Source organism: Camponotus vicinus, unplaced genomic scaffold, assembly GCF_025532165.1.
Source record: "Camponotus vicinus isolate PSW18456_S1 unplaced genomic scaffold, iyCamVici1.0 SCAF_9, whole genome shotgun sequence".
Classification (NCBI taxonomy): Eukaryota; Metazoa; Arthropoda; class Insecta; order Hymenoptera; family Formicidae; genus Camponotus; species Camponotus vicinus.
Window position 1 is genome coordinate 4,187,669 of NW_028141981.1, and position 18,487 is coordinate 4,206,155.

At 31.4% G+C, this 18,487-nt stretch overlaps 1 protein-coding gene across 2 annotated transcripts; it reads left to right on the plus strand.

Moving 5' to 3' along the window:
- The first annotated feature begins 1,010 nt into the window (after positions 1-1,010).
- On the plus strand, positions 1,011-18,241 carry LOC145977499 (MAP kinase-activated protein kinase 2-like). Of its 2 annotated transcripts, XM_083109577.1 has the most exons (10): positions 1,011-1,552; positions 3,540-3,876; positions 5,958-6,258; positions 14,054-14,193; positions 14,278-14,342; positions 14,420-14,527; positions 14,786-14,884; positions 14,969-15,044; positions 15,226-15,436; positions 15,521-18,241. In XM_083109577.1, exons 2-10 carry the CDS (start codon positions 3,842-3,844, stop codon positions 15,767-15,769), a joined length of 1,284 nt encoding a protein of 427 aa, XP_082965703.1. In that variant the 5' UTR covers positions 1,011-1,552; positions 3,540-3,841; the 3' UTR covers positions 15,770-18,241. The 2 variants fall into 2 exon arrangements, with proteins under 2 accessions (XP_082965703.1, XP_082965704.1); XM_083109578.1 differs by lacking the exon at positions 3,540-3,876.
- The last annotated feature ends 246 nt before the right edge of the window (positions 18,242-18,487 follow it).

The following is an 18,487-nucleotide window of genomic DNA, read 5'->3' on the forward strand; positions in this document are numbered from 1 at the left end:
TGTCATTATTTTTAAGAAATTTTAAAAATATTTTTGAAAGTTTTGAAAAATATCCTTTTTTCTGTTAACTTTTTTATAATTAAATAATTAAATTTCTTTTGCGAGAGAAAGCGTATTAAATTATGATTGCTCAAAATAATTTGCTAGATAAACTTTCAGCCTAATATGGATATTATAGGCTGATAAAAAAATTAAACGATATTAAAATGGCATAATTAGAGACTATAAAATATCATAGAAATTGATATATTAATGTATTGCATTTTTACATTTTTATCGTTGAAATAAGAATCAAATTTTTAACATTGATTAGAATTGATATGATCCATATCACAATGGATCGGTACATTCATATCGTAAATTGGTGAAAGGAAATTAAGGTTTCTAGAGAAAGCGTGAACGATCAAACGATATCCGCATTATAATAGCACATGACGCACTGGGTCAGTGTTGGATGTAAATTCACAATATTTCAAAGTGTGATATAAAGAGAAAATCTTTTCACCAAATAATATTAAATCTAGAATAAAAATTTTAAATAAGAGCAAATCAATTAATTTTAATTTAATTTCAACTTAATGAATTTAATTAATCTACCTGATTATTACCATTAATAAATAAATCTTTTAAAGTGACAGCTGATTATCGATTAATAGTAATAAAATCACAAAAACTTATTGTAGTTATTGTAGTTGTTATTATTTGTAATATTTAATATGTCATAGTTAACATGTGTACTATTTTTTATATATATTTTATCGATTAATTATTAATTATAATTTACTATTAACGTGCAAAGATCAACAAGTGTCATGAAGAATGACACATCAGAATTTTACTTAAGAAACTGATCGAAATAATTAAAACCGCAAAGAATGAAATCTCTTCGATCGAAAAATTTAGAACTTGTCGAGTAAGAGGCTCTGAATGATTATGATGCGCCATGCGTTAATTCGTCCCTGAGATCAGCCCTGCGCAATGAGTCACGATACCAAGAGACCGCCATCACCGCGCCAGTGTTCGCGAGGCGTTTTTTCGACGCGGTTGTCCGTGCGTTGCGTCGCGTCACGCACAAGTCTGTCTGTCCGTCGAGTGTCGAGTCGCGGTGTATCGTCCGATCGTTCGACTTCGGCCTAACACGGCGGGATGATTGGCGAGAGAGTGGCGGCCTATCTCGTTTCGCACGGCCTGTGCTAATATATCGGGTTACTCAACATCGCGCAACGATCTCGAACGACGAGCTGAAACGAGGGCTCGCGAAAAGTATCCGCGGCAAGCATACAGGAAAGGTTCAGGCTCGGCGCGCCTTCCGGACGACTCCCTTCTTCCCTAAAAGAACGCGTTTCCCTCCTTCGTTTCGCATTGTCGAGGGTAAGCGTCGATTTATGGAACGCTATCGCGAATTTTCCGAAAACGCGTGATCGAAACGCACGTTCGATTCGATGCTACGCGTGTAAATAATGCCGGCGAGAGTCGCACGGCTACGATTTATGAGAATCATGATCCTGTGACAGGATAAGCTCCGAGTCCAGAGGAAGTGCAGTCTCGACGGGTACGTAATATTCGTTCATTGACTCCATGTTATCGATATTTTATTCATTGTTAATGCTGTCTTTATCAACTTAAATTTTTACGCTTGATTTTATTTCCCGCAATCGATGACATATCGCATAATTATGCATTTATAATTCAGAGACGTTAGATTATGTGATTTGTCATTTATTTTTATTTTTTCGCTCGCTTATTTTTTTCGCGCGTTTAAATGGAAAGATAATTTCAAGCATATGATTTAAAATCATAGTGTTTATATATTTATTTTCAAAATCTATTATTTCAAATAATTCACGAAATAAAATTTTCCAAATTTTTTTTTCTTATTGATATTCCTTATTTTTCACTTACTTTATCGCTTATTTTTTATGTATATAAATTGTAATTTTATTATATGTGTTTTATCTACGGAAAAAGATAAGAAAATATACTCCTCGCAGTTCTTACTGAGAGTGTGTGGATTTTGAAAATATTACACGTTTTTCTACAAATAATTGTTCAAATTTTTAATCTTTGCAATAGAGAAATATGTTTTCTCTAGAATGATAATTTCAGTTAATAAAATAAAATAAACATGTGTGTACATGTGTGTATTTTTTAATACGTCTGTTTAAATTGAAATATTGGAGTAAAGATTTTAAATTCGAATATTTTAATATTATTTCTACGCTTTATACGCTCAGACTTTAATGTTACGTCACGTTTACTTTTTAACAAGCTTTTGCATTGTTTTTGCATTGAGTATTATGTAGCAATACTATAACAAAACATGCACTCTCGACTTTGTTTCTTCTTACCTTACATTTAACGTTAAACACGTTGTCATTGTCACTTTGTAAATTATATATATGATATTGTTACATGACATACATGACATGATTTTAGAATTGAACAAGTGAAATTCCAAGGCAATCGTGAATGTATGATACTTGGACTTCCTTATATGTGTTTGCTAGTTTGAACTCTTTAATCGATAACTTCGGTTTCGTCTCGCTCTTTGTTTTTCGCCAAGGGCTGACCTCATCGTTGCTATTAATATGCAGAATGTATTACAATGTGTTTTGTTTTCATTTAATCTTTCTCTGAGAAAAATGAGAAAAGAATGTTGCCGCGGTATAGAAGATTGAAATTTAATTTATCGGTTCAAGAGTTAACCGCATATGCCTTTCCTCTCTCCCCTTCCCTGTCGGGATTGTCTACGACGTCCATAATTCTTGCTAATTAAGTGGTCGTGATGTATGTGATTATGTGCAAATATATATCTCGCTGCCGTTTGACTCTCTTGCTTCGCTCTGTTTTTAATTGCTTACGAATTTCATTTCTTCATTATACGATTCGCATAACGTGATAAAGTGTAAATTCACTATGAAAAATATATGAATAAAAAATGTGAGCGATAAAGTTATTACTTTTGGCACTAGATTTGGGAATATATGTAAAAATATATTTCTTAAAAATATTTTTTAATGAAGTAGAATAATTATTTTATTAAATTAATTATTGGCTCTTATGCCAATTTTGATTTAATTTTTATAAATTAATTATCATTAATTAATTAATTATTAATAATTAATTATTATTTTATAAAATAATTATTTTAAGCAAGAGGATACTTTGCCCTCTGTGCATCTATTTTCTAAATTTCATTTTGGAAGCCTAAACTCTATAATTATTCGGCTAAAGTGTGAAATACATAAAATGTTACTTGAAAATCTTTTTCAAATGATTGGAAGTGATTAAAGTTTGCTGAATCTCGAAAGATGTTAACTCGATTTAGAACCAAGATAAATTCAGACGTGTGTGTGCGTGCGTGTCCGAAGACGCAGTGAAACACTGGAAGTCCTACAGTATATCCGATCATTGGTACAGAATATTCGTTAGCTTCCGGGAAATGCTCGCTTCGTTAAGCTCGATCCACGAGACGCTTTTGTACTCGACACGCTCGCGCTATCGGTGCTATCTAATTATCATTGGTCTCTTATCTTCAGTTTTCAGCTCGGCCTGATTATCCTTTGGCTTGACTTCTGATTAAAAAGCAAATAAAAACCGCAAAGGCAAAAGACAGAATCGTGGGTGGACTTAAAACCTATCGCTTTTCTCTACACGCTCTGTGCGGAAAAATCTCGCTGGGCAGATTCCTTTCGTAAGAACCGCACCCCGCGTGTCACTTCCACGTCGTCGTTACATCTGGGAGGCTCCTCTTCTGCTTTTACGGCACGGGGCGGGGGTGATGCTTTGTCTCCCCCGACGATTCGGGATTTAACTGTGCGAAAATCGAGAGGCCACATCGATGCCGAAGTCGGCAACTAAGTGGAAATTCTGGAGGTCTCTTTTATCTTTATTTTTATATGCGAAAATAAAGCTCCCCCAAATATATGAAAGTCCTCTTTCTTGGAGCGAGTGTCGGTTGCACCAGCATCGCTAAGTGCGATTTGATTAGATTTTTCTTCGTTATCTATATATGCCATTTAAAAAAGTGTATTTTCTTTTTTAGATCCTATTTTTTCATATCTTATACATCTTTTTACATAAACAAATTTTGAATTAAAATTGCATAAAATAGAGAAAATTAGAGTATGATTTTTTCAATATCAAATTATATAATTGTATAAAAAATATCAATACACACTTTTTAAACGAATATTTAAAGTCGTTTGATTTTAAATATTCTTTTTGAATATTATATTTAAAGACGATCGTAATTTTATAATTTTATTGTTACATTTTATATTTAGAAAATCGATATATGTGTATAAAACCAGTCGAATCAGTATTTAATTGATCAAGTTGTTGGTGCAACTCAACAGTTTATGGATGTATCATCGATACATCGATTGTGCTGTTACATTTCGCGAAAACCGTGCCATTCTTTTCGGATGCAAACAATAAGAGAACTCACTCTGATTTAACATTGTGATGATTGAAATCTACTATTGCTCTACTAACTTCTCACAAAGGATAATCAGAATTTAAATTTTCTATCGATGCGTTGATATACAATATTTGACATGATCTATATAAATTGTAATTTGTTTGTATGTTTGATTTTACTAATTCTATTTTAAGAATTACTCTAATTTATTTTCTTATGTCTTCGATAAATATTTTTAAATGTTACACGTGTTGAGAAGGTCTAAATTTTTGAAATGCCAAACTTAAGCCCCAAGACTAATTCTGTGTTTCATATTTCTTAACGTTTTATATTTTTTATTTAATTCTTACATTATATATTCTTCTTGAGCATAAACGATACATAGGTGTGATACATGTTAACATATATTAACAATAAGCATGATAAACATATATCAGATTAATAATTTGGATTTGCAGTAACTATCGAGTAACTTCTTTAGCATAATTTCTTGGACTTGATAATCTTTTTCCTGTTAAATAATTATTTTTATGTGAGCCAGTTGCTTACAGTGTTTATCTTGATGCGTTGTTTAGATATAATTATACTAATAATTCTTTTATTTTTAACTTTTATCTAATTATTTCCATCGTATATTATAATTAATTATATCTAGTAGTACATATCATATATATAATATATCAAAAATATAGTATAAGATGATATAAATATAGTATATGTGTTGAGCCAATATATTATCTTTTATATAAATAAAATAAGAGATGAAATAAAATGGAAATAATTTGATATAAGAGATACAGGTAAAAATAATATAATATATACAGTATTGCGATATTATCTATCTATCTATATCTTTATGATACTATCAAATCTTATATGTTATTATGAATACGTGTTTACAATATTTTTTATCGCAATGGGAAAATTCGCGTGTACTGCATTGCAGTGTACGAGTTACACTGCAAACGAGGCAACCACACACCGTATAAGTAAAGTTGTGTGTGGGTAGAGCTGTGTGTGTATGCGCGCGAAATAACATGAATCTTGCACATTCTTCGAGGAAGGTTATGCAAACGATTTCATTGAAACGACGACTGACTGGCATAGTAAACGAAACGGATATTTAAAGTTAACAACCAACTATACAAATCTCGCGCAAATATGTAACTCTACAATCCTCTGGAATCGAATATTTCGGTCGCAAATATCGTCTCCTTATCTAAATTATATTATCTATAAGTTTAGTTATTTTTAACACTATGACATGCCTCTAGTTTGTTTTCAAGTAAGGATCGAGTAACGTAATTCTGCCGTCAATATACGCGCGTATTTCGACAATCGCAGAGAATGTACAGAACTCGTTTTCTTGTATCTCATACATATTCGATACACGTTATCGTGCCTAAGATTTGCGTTATCGGTCGCGTAATCTGGAACATCATATTTTTTCCGTGCAAAAGTATTTTACGCGCGCGACCTTCACGCTCGTGTGCTTCTTGCACATGTAGAATGACGTGAGAATATTGTTTTGCAGGAAGTCCAAGAGGGCCGTTCTCGAGGAGAACGACCAGAAGGAGTGCAAGCGCAAACGCTCGGCACAGCCTGTGGTAGTGACGCAGGTGATCAGGCAGGACTACGATCAAATACTGGAACAGAAGACCGAGGAAACCAAGACGAGAAAGACGATGGAGCATCCGTTGAACAGTCGCCTATCGCCAAAAGTTACGCCGATCACGGACGATTATGAGATCAGCAATCACGTGTTGGGTCTTGGCATCAATGGGAAAGTCGTCCAATGTTATGACAGAAACACGAGGCAGAAGTATGCCCTCAAGGTAAGTACTTGTCTATGTAAATCCTAAGCAATTGTCTCGTTTCGAATACTTTGAGGTAGTGTTGCACACAAGTAAAAGATTTAAGATTTTTATTAAGAGCTTTTATTTGATTAGGGTCTTACGTTCTTAGTTCAATTATCTTAGGTTCTTAGTTCAATTTCATTATTTACTTCGTTCGAAAGAAACCAATAGAAAAATATTACTACCAATAGAATAAACTATTTCCTTTTTTTAATAACAGATATGCATAAATGTCATAATTATTACATCTTTTTATAAATATAAAATGTTTTTCTCTTAAAGAGAATTTGCCACATTTAGTATTTTACGAATAAGAAAAATTTAAGACTGTACAGCAAAAGAGAATTCGTTTTCTAAAATCACAAAACATTTCTCAGTAAATATAAATTACATACATTATTGTATTATTAGTGTCATATTTAAAAATTTCACTTTGAATAGCAAATTCTTTAGTGCATAATCAGAGAAAGTTACCGGTTCAAAGTCTCTATTAAATAAGATTTAAATAAGATTTTTAAAAATAATTCTGTTTAAATTTTCCGTTTAAGAACATTTTTTTATTGAAAATCATACTCATGTGTAAGAACACAAGCTGCTCGACACAAAGATAACTGCTCAAATAAAACATACAGAGATCAAAGTTCTTATTGGAAGGCGAAGAGCAACTCGTTTCGGCTTTTTTCATCCGCAATGCGCCTTGTGCGCACATCCTCGTTTATTTTTAAGACTTGAAAGCGACTTGGTTCGCACATCCGAAGGTGTTAATTCATTTCGTTAACATCTCTTTGAAGGAGCATTGATCGCCCGTCTTCGTTGTATCGATACTCACTTGGCCACGTGAAAGTGCGATCATTGGCTAAACGATGTCCAAGCGTGTTCAGACCGCGAGTCATCCTCTATTTATATCCTGGTGATTTTCCCGTTCGACGATGTCAGACCTCCAACATATCTCTCCCCCCGAAGGTAGCCTGGCTCTTATTTTACGACGGTCGAGTCTCAAAAAAATTTAATCGCATCGTGAGAGCAGTTTCTACGAGAAAGTTGACGTCGCCCGTCGACGCGTTCCCGGTCTTTGACTCTCGTCACGAGGCGAGATGTAAAGAAAGAGAGGCTGAAGGCTATCGCGATTCATAATAAAATTATTCATTATTGCTGGACTATATATCTTGCGCGAATTGTATCGTAAAAGACTTTATTGTATCCCGTGATATGTTTCATTTGGAAGTTATATGCGATGTGGATAAAATTGCTTATGATCCCTCGTCGGTTTTACGCGATAGAAATTATTTCAGTTAATACACACGGTTAACATACAAATGCAGGACGATAGAGGAAAAAATTTGCTGGACGCATAAATAACTGCAATTATCTGATGAAATTGACGTTTGATTGCGTAATATTCATAGTGCCGTTAGTCGATATTGCGTTATGTCATTATTACATAAGTGATCTATTTTTTTCTTTTACCTATTTTCTGATAATACTCCATATGATATAATTGATATCATAAAATACATGTATTATGTTTCGGGATTGCGTGTTTTGCAACAACATATATATACTAGAATAGAGTGCAATATCTTGTCGAAATATAAGACTCAGGATTACATTCTTTAAAATATTTTTGCTCTCGAGTTTTTTCCTCTTGACGAAAATTAATTTAAAAATTGCATTTATCTTGTATAATTTTTTAAATCACTGTCTTAATTTATTATGAGTGTTTCAACAAATTTTACATAGTTTAAATCAATAAGGAGCGATTCATAAAAGCTGCATCTTCTTGTAAAGATCCCGCAGTTTATGAGGTCAATTGTAAAATAATTTGATTTGCAATTTGACGAGGAATGATTTTCGAGAATTGATCATAGTTGTAGATACATAGAACGCCAATGATCGATTACATAGTTTAAATCAATAAGGAGCGATTCGTAAAAGTTGCATCTTCTTGTAAAGATCCCGCAGTTTATGAGATCAATTGTAAAAATAATTCGATTTGCAATTTGGCGAGGAATAATTTTCGAGAATTGATCAGTTGTAGATACGTAGAATGCCGATGACCGATTATATGAGCATCACGTGACGCTTACATGTACTGATTATGAGACATGACTGCCATGATACACGATATCTTTCCGTTATGTATTGATATTTCCAATATTAATGGCCAATAATTAAATCTTAAAGCAAAAGCTTAATTTGCAATTTTACAATATTAATTTTACAATATTAAAAAACTCGCTGGAGATTATTTTTATATAACGCTTGACGATATATTTTTTCTTCGAGAAATAATTTACAAATTTTTTTTTAATTTTGCGAGAGGCGCTTATGATTTCTTTTATGCGAAACTTTCGAAAACTATTTCTTTCTCTCTCTTAGAGAGTCTAAAGATCGTTAATATAAAACACACATACTTCGGCATTTAATCCCACACGTCGTTCTTGCGTCGTTCGTGAAAAGATATCTCACCACGAAGTTTCTCGAAGTCGCTACAAAAATAATCAGAATGTTCCGCACGAAGTTTCGAAAAGGCGTCCGGTATCGGAGCATTACATATTGCGGGAATCGTGTCGTTATATGATTTTTCACAGCAGCACATATGACGCAGTTTGGATAAGAGCGAACGTCAAATGTATACATTTCTCTTGGCGTTCGTGGAAAACATTTTTTCTTTTTTTCACGAAAAACGCAGAAATTTCTTACCGGCGATATTTTCTTTATCGAAGTATTTAAACTCTTACGTATTTACTAAAAATATTTTTTTTTTTTTCACTTGTCTCAGCAGAGTGCTATTTCTCATCGTATAACGCGTGTGATGCGAAATGCCCGGATAAAGTCACGTGCGCTCTCTTTAATGCGGAATTTTCGCGGCATCAATCATTATTTTTTCTTCTGCTGTTGCGTATGTCGTCAGCGCTTAGGCTCGCGATTATTGACTTTTCGTGTCGCGTTTTTTTAACAACGTCAGTTGTAAATCAGACGTAATTCTCTCGAGGAGACGCAGAATGCAACACGTACGAATAGCGAAGCGATTGCGTGACAAATTGCGCCGAAAAAATGCACCGCAAGTTTGTTCTTCGCGTCTTATATATTCGCGATGATCTCATCTTTTCCGGTACGAAAATATAGTCAATGACTTCGAAGAAGTATCGGGGATCCCGAGAGACGTTCGTCCATCGTTGGGGGTCAAAGTGGCGCGATCGTTAAAACTGGCGCAAGAGTCATATTCGTCGTATTAACCGCCGTGTTTGTCAACGTAATGAATATTGACAAGTCGTGAGATACGAGTATCACGGTTTGCATTACGTTTTTCTTTATTTTTAATCCATGCGATAACAAACGCTGAGGAATTTGCAATATACCGTTGCAGCTGAGTAATAATATCGAATAATGGATTCGTATATATTAACAGGAATTGCGATAGAATGAGAGAGAGATAGAGAGATAGAAAAAGAGAGAGATGTGTGTGTAAGTAAATATAAAAAAATTATCAATTATTAACCACGAAAATGTTTCTACCTTACGCACAACTTAAGGGTACACACACATACACACATATATATGATTCCCTTCTTTCATAGAATATATATAAATAGTAAGAAAAAATCTAAAATTTAATTTAAGGAACAAACGTTAATTTTCGAATTATTTCATTTTATTATTTAAAGATATATTTAGATTCGTCGTTCTTTGTTCGTATCAATTTTATGTGAAGGAGAGATAGATAATAGATTGATTTGGATGTAGGTTTGGAGAAACCCAGACGGATCGAAATCTTAAGGTGCCATTACATCATCAGTATTATACATATATATTGATTAATTATTAAATTATCTGACACACACAACCAGCACCAATATACTGTTTCTTTATTTAAAGAATTCGCGTTAAAATATCTCGAAAGGTTCTGATTGAAATTAATCTTATCAGTGATATCCACACTATTCCAGTTATTGCAACGATCAGTGCGCGATTGCATAATATATAATATGTTATATCACTGTTTAACTTTGTAAAGAATAACGGTTTCTCCTATAGGTTTTTTCAAATTCCATTATGATCTTAATTAAAATATTTCCAAGAGATCATAAAATCTAAATCTAATTTAGATTCTCAATATTTTGCGAAAAATATCTCTTTCTTTTTTCTCTCTCTTTCAAATATTTATCGTTAATAATACTTTAACTATTATTCTACTTTCATTTTTTAGGAAAAAAAGCACACACAGACAGAATATATTATTTAAACGTCACTTAAAACATTCTGGGAACGGCTCTTAAAACAATTCAGGCGGCAGAATTACGTTTTAACACGTCGCGGTGACATAGATCGTTCGACACAATGTCACATGCGAGCATCGATGGTTTCCGTGGTTTTAACGCTCAACCATTAAAAATTCAATATATTTGTCGATGTTATATCGCATCGTGTCGTGTTGCAAGCCAATTTCTCGTCACCGCGAATTCGCTCTCGTTGATTGATTACTGGCTGTCAGCTGATCAACATTTTCCGCTTGTCAATATGCCGTTTTATAATTGGCTACTTACGTCTTGTTAGACACGCTATCCTTCTGTATATATAACAGGAATCCTCAGTTCTAGAAAAACATTTACATCTTACCAACATACATATAAAATTATTTTATTAATATTACTTCATGTGCGTTGAACTTAATATTGTATGTACGATAATAAGGAAGTGTAGACGATGACGAAATCGCGAACGATTGAATTTTTCATGGTCAATTCCGCTTGACTGACGCGTATGACCCTGCGTAGACGTAATAGTTGAACAGAACATAAGGAATGAACGATCGATCGTTTCCACGAGCGTGACGTGATTGCGCTGCATCGGATTACGTTGTTGGCTTTTATAGCCAAGCGTGTAAAATCCCCAGGATTTTACGCGCGCGTCGGTGTCGACAAGCATAATAATCTGATCTGTCGCCAGAAAAACTATTAGGAGTGACAATTCCACGCGTCCATCTGTCTACTTGCGGCAAAGTGATTTATACGAGTCGAGAGGTGCTAATCTCATTAGCATAGCTCTTTGCACAAAGTCCGGTATACATTACATCTTTGACGCGTGATCGCTTTGGTATTTTTACTGACACGCCTATGTCAGATGATATTATGACAGAAAAGCTCATTGCCAGCCCATTGCAGTTCATTGAGTCGCAGGAAATATTTTCTGTTTAAAATCTGCTTAATCAAAGTAACGGTTATTAACAGGAATAGTAAAATATTTCATTTAGTGAGTCTCATTAAAATTTATATCTGTTTGTTTCTATTTCCGTAGTTTTTCTCTTTTTCATGATTTTAATCTCAATCCATTTTACGTTATATTTATAGCGCAAGTGCTTATATATTGTTTAGTTATACGAATGAGTGACGCCAACACAAAGTGGGAATATACGATGTTCTAGAAATATGTATTACCAGTCTCTATCTCTAATTATAAATATTCTAATTATAAAATATACTAGGGATTCTCTCTGTACACATTATAAGAGATATATAGATATTCAATATCAATATATATATATATAGATTTACTTTTATACTAATAATAAACTAATTATAATTTTCTATTTCTTAAATTAATTTTATATTCAGTTCTGACAGCAATATTAAATCTGATCGATTTTAATTTGTATCTTAACATTTTTACGCTTAAATTATTTTTATGTTGCATATAAACTTCATGACGTTGCGTATGCAGATTTTTTTCTTTTGACGTAAACAAAATTTTTCCTCTCGTAAGAGCTCCTATTATCCGGTGTTGACAATCTCTAATCCGGATCAGGTACAAATCTTTAGAACCGGTTCTCTGACTGTCTTTTTACTATTTCATGTTCGGCTCTCCTCTTCGTATATACTTTTAAATCATTCAACGTAATTTATAAAAGCGTGTAAGAGTGTGTCCATCCTCTTCCGTTTTATTCCCAATTTCATTTTAATGTCTTTCTCTTGCATTGCAATAAAAATATTACAATTTAAAATAAGAAATATTATCAAACTTTTGTATAAAAATTAAACGTTGATAGCTTAATTTCATTTTGATTTCATCAATCAATTCCAAAGAGGAATATAAAAAGCGTCGTATTTGTTTTAGAATTGAGTTTACATATGATAATATGGCATTATCTGCTTTTAGCGTTCGCATCGCAATGAATATCTCACCTTTAAATAGAAAATTCTATATTCTCTCTCTGCTCTTGTGAGAGCATCGCGTGTATTTTTCATATGATAATACAACGCGTTTGTATAAAAGTGTTGTTCATCGTGCATTTCCATAATGTCGCATAAATTAAACGGTATATTAAGCATGCGATTTATGAAATCGCGATGAGACTTCAATGAATTGCTTCTATCATTCAAAAATGACATATGTACCGTTCATCTCCGGTATAAATAATATAAGCGACACGGCTATTTTAGGTTCCCACCGCGTCACAATGGATGTCTGCGATAATTCATATAATTGTCGGAAAGATCGTACACTCCTCAAAAGGGCACACAATTAAATGCCCGTTTAGAGGCAAGTGTGTATGCCATGCATGCGAGTGTAATTACGTGCTCGATCGCTGATAAATTTTGAATGGCAAGCTATTCCGTTTAATTGACCAATCAGTATTGTACCATCAATAACTTACGTGTCATTCACCTTTTTATATCGCAGAAAATTCACACACACATACACAATGTTTCTTGTTCTATATATAATGTACATTTAAATGTAAAACTCTCTTTATCCGATCGGAAAATCTTACTTGACAATTATTTTCAATTTTAATGATTTGACAAATTTAAAGAAATTATTTTTTCTTAATTAAAATATTGAGATATTATAAAAAAAATTACAAGCAATCAAAAAGAGGATTTTTTTTACAAACTTTTTGACAAGTGTATTATTAAATTTCATTTTGATCTAAAAAAAAATTTATAAAACAAACATGATGACTAAATAGCAAAGTAGATTTTATCAATTTAAATTTACATCGATTATTATATTCCAGAATTTTAATTATAAAAATTTAGTAGAAAGAGATATTTAATGTCGAGTATCGGGAAGTCCTGCTTTTTTAAAGGCAATAAATTTGTCATCATCGCCATCTGTGTGCAATTTGTTTTTATCGCTGCATGCATATATATATCTTCATTTTCAATTTATTTTTTGATATCATTAATCATACGTTTATCGGAAATGTGCGACGATTGAATATTTATTAATCATCATATTAGTTACGTAAATTACATTCTATTATTACGATTTATTAGGAGAACGGCTGAGAAAAGATTTTATTTAAGAAATCCCTACAATGACATCGGTTTCGCGTCGTAAACATAGTCACGAGCTATGAGTCAAATTGTTACCTGCTAAAGCTACGATGATATGCACGAAACTGAAACGCAATGTGAAATACGCGATGATACTGATACGAGTAGCTGAGTTATGATTTCAAATTTAGCAAGTCATTTATCGAGATCTTTAATAAATTCTCTTACTGAGTATTCAGAAGAACATTATTATTATATGTATCTACAATAACGACTAATTTTAAATATATATTAAAATTAATCGTTTTTTAATATAAAATTATAACGATATAATAAAAATTTATAACAAATATCTTTTCCAAAAATGTCTATGTTGTCTTTAATTACTAAATAATTTTTTTTTTAATTTGCTCTTTATTTTTGCAGTTTAATACTAGATTTCCGTTAAAGTAAGCATGTCATGCTAAATTATACATTATTTGCATTATTTTCAGGTCTTGCATGACTGCGCAAAGGCACGGAGAGAAGTCGAGCTTCACTGGAGGGCATCTAACTGTAGGCACATAGTTCAAGTAAAAGATGTATATGAAAATTCCTACAGTGGAAATAAATGTCTACTAGTAATTATGGAATGGTACGTAAAAATAATACATATTCCTTTTAATACGATTGCGATTATGTACTAGTGTAAGTTTTCAAATTTATGTTCTTTTTTTAGTATGGAAGGCGGAGAGCTATTCCAAAGGATACAAGATAGACAAGACGGTGCCTTTACTGAAAGAGGTATATAGCTTGGTGTTCCAAATTTTTTTATCAAACTTGCTATTGTTAAGAACTATATAAATCGTATGTTTTTGCAGAAGCTGCGCAAGTAATGTACGAGATTTGTGTCGCGGTAAAACATTTACACGACATGAACATCACTCATAGGGATCTAAAACCTGAGAATCTTTTATATTCTAAACCAGGTAAATTTTATACATATTTTAAAATATGATTTACGTTATTTATTTTTCCAAAATATAACAACTTGAAGACATTATTAGCTCACAATATTTTATAAGCTTAAGAGACTTAACCATATATTACTTGTAGGCCTTGAAGTTATGAATACAAAGATTGCTTTTACGATAATTTTATTTAAATACACACTCCAAAAGACTAATAGACAAATATTGTCGTACATAAGTGAATTATTGTTATTGTTATTATGTATTAATTTGCAGATAGCACAGGAATTTTAAAACTCACCGACTTTGGATTTGCCAAAGAAACACATTTAAAGGACACGTTACAAACGCCATGTTATACACCTTACTATGTTGGTAAGTTTATATGTTTCATTGTGCGAATACATTCATGTGTTTAAAATTAAAATGATAATTTGTTTTTTATTATTTTATTTTTAGCTCCAGAAGTCTTAGGACCAGAAAAATATGACAAGAGCTGTGATATTTGGTCACTGGGAGTAATTATGTACATATTGTAAGTATATACATTTAAATATACGTTTATACGTATATACATCTAATTATACATTTTATTACTTTTTCAATTATACAGAATTTTCAGTATTTAAAGATTATTATTGCTTCACATTCATGTATTACTTAAAAATATACATTATGATACGATGATGCATTTGTAACTTTATCACTATTTTTAGATTGTGCGGCTTCCCACCATTTTACAGCAATCATGGATTAGCGATTTCTCCCGGGATGAAAAAAAGGATCCGATTAGGACAATACGATTTTCCCTATCCAGAATGGGTGAACGTAAGCCAGGAAGCGAAGAACCTTATCAAAGGCATGCTATGTATTAACCCAGCGGAAAGATTGCAGATCGACGATGTGATGCGTAACAATTGGATCGCTGTAAGAATATATTCCACAATACATATATAAATTTACACATATAGGTTTTTTTATATTTTTTTAAGAGATTCTTTCTCTGTTTAGAAATACACGGAAGTGCCCGCTACTCCTTTACACACTGGACGCGTTTTACGCGAAGGGGAGGAAATGTGGCCCGAGGTACAGGAGGAGATGACACGATCGTTGGCAACGATGCGAGTCGATTATGATACGGCATGCCTGAAGCAGCTTGATCATACGAATAATCCTCTGCTGAATAAACGTCGACGTGCGAAACAGTCCGGGAACAATGCGACGATCCCGCCAACTACTAGTCCTACGCCCGCCTCCTAGGAAGAGGACAGTGTCAGAACTAGACGGAACTGGACTTTTTTTCTACGAAGATGCGTCAGATACAGTATGATCATAACGAGGATCATTCTCTGACTGTTGCATTTCACGAAGCGAAAATAATTCCGGAGTAGGATAGTAGTATTGAAAGGCACTTATAAATTACATTGTATTGCACGCATGCACTCCATTACGCTTATTAGCGTTTGATTTATTAAGAGCGGGAAACAGAATTTTATTAAACTAAAAACAATAAGACACACAAGGACAATATTGCCCCAACGAATATAAGTAAATACAATGCCTTTTTAATTATCGAGCGACGATATCACAGTCATTTTTGACTGGAAAAGATCCATTTAAAAATACGTACTGTTTCGTGAGAAAAATATGCTATATTATCATCATATATATAGAATTGAATGACTATATACATATATATGTCGGCAAAAGGTAAATTATGTTATGGAGTATTAATGTCATAATGCTTGTCATTAGTTCAATTTTCGACAGAAAATAATTATCTTTATTTGAATATCTTTAGAAGCATTAAAAAAAAGCTTGGCTAAATCATTGAATAGTATTGCTGAATATATCTTCTCATTCAAATTCTAAATTTGATCAATCATAGCCAAGAAAATATTTAATAATGAAATTTAAAAAATATTTTCTTTTCCTAATATTTTCTTTTTTTAATGTAATGAAGGAATGAAACAGGTTTCAGTGAAACCTATTTCATTCCTTCATTACATTAAAAAAAGAAATAAAAAATCATAGCTTGTTACTTGGAAAGAATTAAGAAATATATTTTTCCAAAAGTTTGTTATATGTACATTCAATAACTAAACTATTAAAAAGTCAATAAATAGTAATAGAACCTTTACATCCGGTTCATTCTCAATATGTAAAAGAAAATTAAATTATGACATCATTGAGTCGAATCACTTTTATTTTATATTCTTTAAACGTATTCTAAAATAGGTATCGATTATTTAAAAAAAAATTTGTTTTAATTAGAATTATATAAAAGTTCTATGCAAAAATATAAATATGATAATAATATAAAAGTTATTTTATTTATATATTATTAAGATTAAAAAGAGCTATAGAGATAATTGTACTCATATACTTATCGATCATTCTAAAAAATTTACTTGCTGCTAATATATAATCAAAAATGCGCAATGTCTATATTTTTCATCACATTTTTAAAACAGGATATTTTTTACATAATGTCGTACTATCTTCTTCACAGCTTATTTTATAAATATATGTATAAATTTTCATAATTATTCATACACATAATGATTCATCAAAATTTTTCATTTGATCTTTTTTTATGTTAGTACAATTAATTTAGACATTAAAGAAATTTAATTATTTGTATTCCAATTTTTATCATATTTTTAATATATATGATATACATGTTTTATTATGTAAGTATATATTCGAACTCTACACTATGTGTAGAATTTTAATCACAATAATTATGCTTAAGGCTGAATATATTTAAATCTACTCTTCTCATTTAAATCATGAACATCATATTTTAGTCCAAAACGATCGAGTGCTACAAAACAAAATAGATATAGCATTTAGTATTATGTTATTAAAAATAGTAAACATGCAAATTGTATATATTTTTACTTAATATTATTCAAAGCTATTGTGTTTACGATTATGTAGAAGAATCGTTAGAGATTCAAAAGATTTAAAAAATGAAGTTTATAAATTTAATCAACGAATTTTCAATATCTTAAACATACAGCGTGATATTCTATCAATTATAATATAATTAATGACTAGTAAATTAAACTAGAAAATGGAAGAATTTCATGTGCCTATAATTTTAATCAAAATCAAATTGTCATATTGTTATAGATACATATTAGAATATTTGCGCACGCGATAATATCAATAAAATATATATTATGCAAAAAGAATAGTAACTTATTTTTAAAGGGAGTCATTTTCTGGGTATATATCTAATATGAGAGATATAGATGTGTATGTATATGTGAGAGATATATGTATAGAAAACTTATAGCAAGAGTTATTCAAAAATTCCAAATTAAAATATATAGATAATACAAGTTTTTAATTGTATAGAGTATCTACACAGTTCCTCGTGTTCTATATTGATTAAATCAATTATATTCGTAATAATATAATTGCGCTAATCCATAAAGATTACTTCAATTTGAAGACAGTTATAGAGCGAGTTCAATAGCAAGATATTTTTATAATAAGTCAGATTCGAGTAGATCTGCATTTACACAAAAAATGGACAATAATTGAATAAATTCTTTCATAATATCGTAACTTAATTACTTATCCAATTCTCTGTATTATAAAATCATGTATTTTTAACATGTAACAACGCTGCAAATTTCCATAGGCTGTAACGTTTATAGAAATATATTTATAATCAAATAATATTATAATTAAAATTATAGAAAATATTTTATATCTATATTTTAATATTTTTTTTATTATTTATCCTCTTCTCAAAATCTATTTGTTCAACACGATTCTTATTATGCAATTGTTATCAGATATAATTAAGTTAATGATCGACAGAAATCTAATGTTGAAGTCCATCATATTGTTTATAAAATTTTATTGTATATATAATTACTCTTATAATTATATTAATACTTATTTCTGAATTACTAAAGAAAACAAAAACATTTCATGAGAATTACTTACGTATTATATTTG

Bases quoted from the DNA above. Each gene is read 5' to 3' on its own strand.
- LOC145977499 (XM_083109577.1), top strand. From the start codon at position 3,842: ATGCCGAAGTCGGCAACTAAGTGGAAATTCTGGAG. The intron at 6,259-14,053 runs GTAAGTACTTGT...CATTATTTTCAG, and splicing joins GGCAGAAGTATGCCCTCAAG to GTCTTGCATGACTGCGCAAA. The intron at 14,885-14,968 runs GTAAGTTTATAT...TTTTATTTTTAG, and splicing joins TTATACACCTTACTATGTTG to CTCCAGAAGTCTTAGGACCA.